The 3,835-nt window shown below is 45.7% G+C and overlaps 1 protein-coding gene across 1 annotated transcript; it reads left to right on the top strand.

Moving 5' to 3' along the window:
- Positions 1-2,787: 2,787 nt before the first annotated feature.
- On the top strand, positions 2,788-3,553 carry LOC110229066 (the record flags this gene model as incomplete). The annotated part of the gene is made up of 2 exons (XM_021027878.1): positions 2,788-2,805; positions 2,885-3,553. Coding segments are annotated over 2 exons (687 nt in total), but the record flags the coding sequence as incomplete, so codon positions are not given.
- Positions 3,554-3,835: the final 282 nt, after the last annotated feature.

The raw sequence follows: 3,835 nt of genomic DNA, 5'->3' as shown, positions 1-3,835 counted from the left end.
TACAAAGGCCAATGGCCATGTAAGGGGGGGATCTTCCTCTCAAGAAAGAAATACTATAGCAATTTTCGTAGCAATTCATAAGTTTTTACATATTCATTTTTGTCCCTCAAGAGTAATCTTTCCTACTTAATAAAAATACTTGAGTGTGTGAATCCGACATCCACATCCACAGTTTTTACGTAGTAAATTACGTAGCAATTCATAAGTTTTTACAAATTGGTTTCTGTCCACATAGCAATTGGTTTCTGTCCACATAGCCGTGGGTTCGATCCCCACAGACGGCGCCAAAATGTGGATGTCGGATTCACACACTCAAGTATTTTTATTAAATAGCATTATTCTTGAGGGACAAAAATAAGTATGTAAAAGGCTAATGAATTGCTACAAAAATTGCTATAGTATTTCTTGATCGAGAGAGGGAGAGCCCCTTTACATGGCCATTGGCCTCTCTACTTATACATAGAAAAATGACATTTAAATGGCTAATTAAGTACAATTATTCTCTCTTAAATGTGTCCGTTTTGATTCTTTGACTTTAATGCTCAACGTTTGAATTTGAGTTGACTCTGGTCTTTATGGGCCTCGCCTTTTGGCCCAAATGTCCTTGAACCGACTTAACCATGACTTCGTCTCCGGACTCGTATCGAGGTACAATCACTTTGAATTCTCCTTATGGTGGTAACCACTTCGATTGTCCTTTTGACTTATGGGTCTAGTGGGCTTTATCCTTAATGGGCCATTACCCCGACTACGTGGCAATCTTTGGTTGGTCCTGGACCTCTGGTGCGGGATCCGACACCAACAATTAGCCCCCCAAGTTCTTCGAAGTGCCATTCCATTTCGAAGGACTTTAAATGCTTAAATGACCCAAGATTGCGCTCGAGAATCTTTCTGATTTCCCGCCGAAAATCTCATCACTCCTTCAAAAACGGAACTAGCCATTTTTAACCGAGTGACATATGTAATCATTATGACCGCATAGTAATTAATTGCTATTAAAACGGGAAAAAACCTTCCCACTTCCCACACAACTTCCGAGGCGGTTTCATCATTTAGCTTGTGTAAGGTAACTTCTTTTCACCATCATTTTCTTCTTTACTTTTGTGCTTTAATCAAAACTTCTCTCTACTTTTCTTCGCCGAACCTCTCTTCACCGGATCTTGAATTTTCCTCCGATGACTTCCGATTCTGAGAGACCTGAATCTCCGTCTTACGATGAGAGGCGTTCTAGCAATGACGAATGCACTCGTCCTAACGATATTGCCGGTCCTCATTACAAATCCACCTGTACTCTTCAATCCCTTGAGCGATTAAAGGGGCTTTGTCAAATTCCTCCTGGAATCATAGCGGAGGCACAGATAGCCGATCCCACGGAATCCCCGGAGAACCACCGCGACGGCTACTTTTGTGTTTACAAAATCTACTTCAAGGGCTGCGGATTGACCTTCCCCCTTCCCGAAGCCCTAGTTCGATTCTTGGGGGCTCTTGAGATTGCTTTACCTCAACTAACCCCCAATCTCCTCCGAACCATCCTCGGGATTATAACCATTGCGGCGGAAGCTGGCTATGTTATTCGAGTCTCCGAGCTGAATGAACTCCTAAGTATAAGGAGTTCATCAAAGAAAACAGGGTACTTCTCGGCGTATCCAAATGCCAACAGGAACGTTATTTCGCACCTCCCGAACAAAGATGAAAACTGGCACCATCCTTGGTTCTTGATTAAGAAAACTCCTGCTTCAATTGGAAATCTTTCCGATGTACTCCCATCGAAGTGGTCTGCGAAGCCTGGTAGAAATTAGGTCGTATATTCCTTCCTTGGTTGTTTTATTTTTTTACTGACCAAACTCGTTGTTTTCACTTCGCAGCTGTCATCGCTTCGACTCTTCCGACTGAAGAATTCGTCAAGTTCTTCAAAACAATCCTTGAAGGGGAAACCCTTTGGAACTCTTTCACCCTCGATCGGTTTGTCGAGGCCAACCGAAAACTCAGGATGAGTCCTCCCAATCTACTTCATCGTCTTCCGCCTCCTCCCTCAACTCAGGGAATGTCAGCTCGGGCCCTTACTGCCCAGCGTAAGAAACTTTCCAAGCCGATAGCAGAGGCTTGTGATGAAAACAAGGCGTTCCTTGCGGCCGCCATTGACAAAAAAGACTACAGCAGGACCCTGCTGGTTGATGATAACAGCGCCGAGGGAGCCAGATCCGTTGCTGCTTATAGGTTAACACCTCGTCGCGAACGTCGTGACGAACGCTCTCCTCGGAGAGAGCAATCTCCTCGTCGTGATTCTCCTCGTCCTACCCGAGATGATTTTAGCAATGAACCACTTAAGAACTTGGTTCGCAGGAAGAGGGACAAGTCATCCCGTAGTGACTCTTCTCCGCGAAGAGAGAAATCAAGGGCCCCGACTGACCGTTCACCTCGATCATCCCCTCCCACTAAACCAATGGGTCCTCCCCGACCTGTTGATATGTCTTCTTCTTCCCAGCCCGACAGCGAAAAGACTGCTCGGAGTGCATCTCCTAAAAAGGGAGATTCTGAATCTCGAGATGCTTCCTCGAGGTTAAAGCCTGCTCTTGTCCCTCAAGTCAAATCGCTTTCAGGTTTGGTGATTTACACATACTTAAACGTTTTTGTTTCTATTAAGATTCTACTTTTTACAACTCCTCCTCCTTCGCAGCTATGGAGAAAGAGGGCAGCATCTTCCGATGCTTCAAGACCTGATCGGGTTCAATTTTGCCAGACTTCGAAAAGTGGTGCCCTGCGATTCGTGAACGCTATCTGCTTCATGCTCATCATTCATCTCGGGTTAGTTCCGCTTTGTTTTTCCGATTGTGCTACCGTTCATCGAAATGTCTCACCATCTCGATTTCATGCATAATGGCAGGCTAACGGTGATCTTAATGACATGATTGAACATTATGAGGGGTTGGTCCTTGGTCGGGACAAGGAGATTGACGCGTGGAAGAAAAAACTTTGTGCTCTTGAGGCTGAACTAAGCTCTTCTACCGGCTCCAAGCACGATCTGGAGGACAAGGTCGACAATCTAACATCCGAGCTGGCAAAGATAAAAATGGAGTTGCAGGACCAGTACGACCAGAATTTCAAACTCCAGGATGAGCTTTCTGGTGTTCAGGGTAGGCTTCATGAATCCGAATCAACCGCTGATTCCCTGAACAACCAACTTATTGAGTTTAACGCGAAGTACAAGGCGATCGCCAAATTGCGTGATTCTGAGTTGGCGAAGTCGGTATCGAAGGCCAGAAAGGAGGTTAAGGGACGCGGGATGGAGTTGATCCAAGGAGCCATCCGCTTTATTCAGACCGAGAAAGCTAAGTCAGATCTGGAGTCAGACATCAAGGAGCATGAGAGCAATCTGATTTTGTTGGATCAAATCCATGAAACAGATTTCTCCAAGGAGCAAGAAAGGACCGAACTGTCGACTAATCTTTCTGAAAAGCGGAGTCGCTTGGCAGCTCTTCCCACTTCGACCTTCAACCCGCAGGATTTCGAGGAATTCTTCACTGAATCGCCTCCTATAAGTGAATCGGGTCTAGACTGGGCAGGTAATGCTTGGCTCCTGACACTTACTACCTTTTTCTCACCTTATGTTTTTTGTTTTTTTTTTTTAAAAAGTTGACTGGAACTGTCCTTCCCAGGTTCAAGTGAGGCGGAGGATGTCGTCCCACCCAAAGTACCTCCGGCACCAGCGGTCACTCCGGAGGATGGTTGTAATGTAGAGGGCGGACCAGGAGCTCCATTTGACCAAGCACCAGTCAAGGAGGTGAATGAAACTTCGGTTGCTGAGCCGGAGTCCGAGTGGATATCACTCCGTAGT

This window comes from Arabidopsis lyrata (genome assembly GCF_000004255.2).
Source record: "Arabidopsis lyrata subsp. lyrata unplaced genomic scaffold ARALYscaffold_4, whole genome shotgun sequence".
In the NCBI taxonomy this organism is placed as follows: Eukaryota; Viridiplantae; Streptophyta; class Magnoliopsida; order Brassicales; family Brassicaceae; genus Arabidopsis; species Arabidopsis lyrata.
This window is presented reverse-complemented; position numbering and strand designations above follow the sequence as displayed.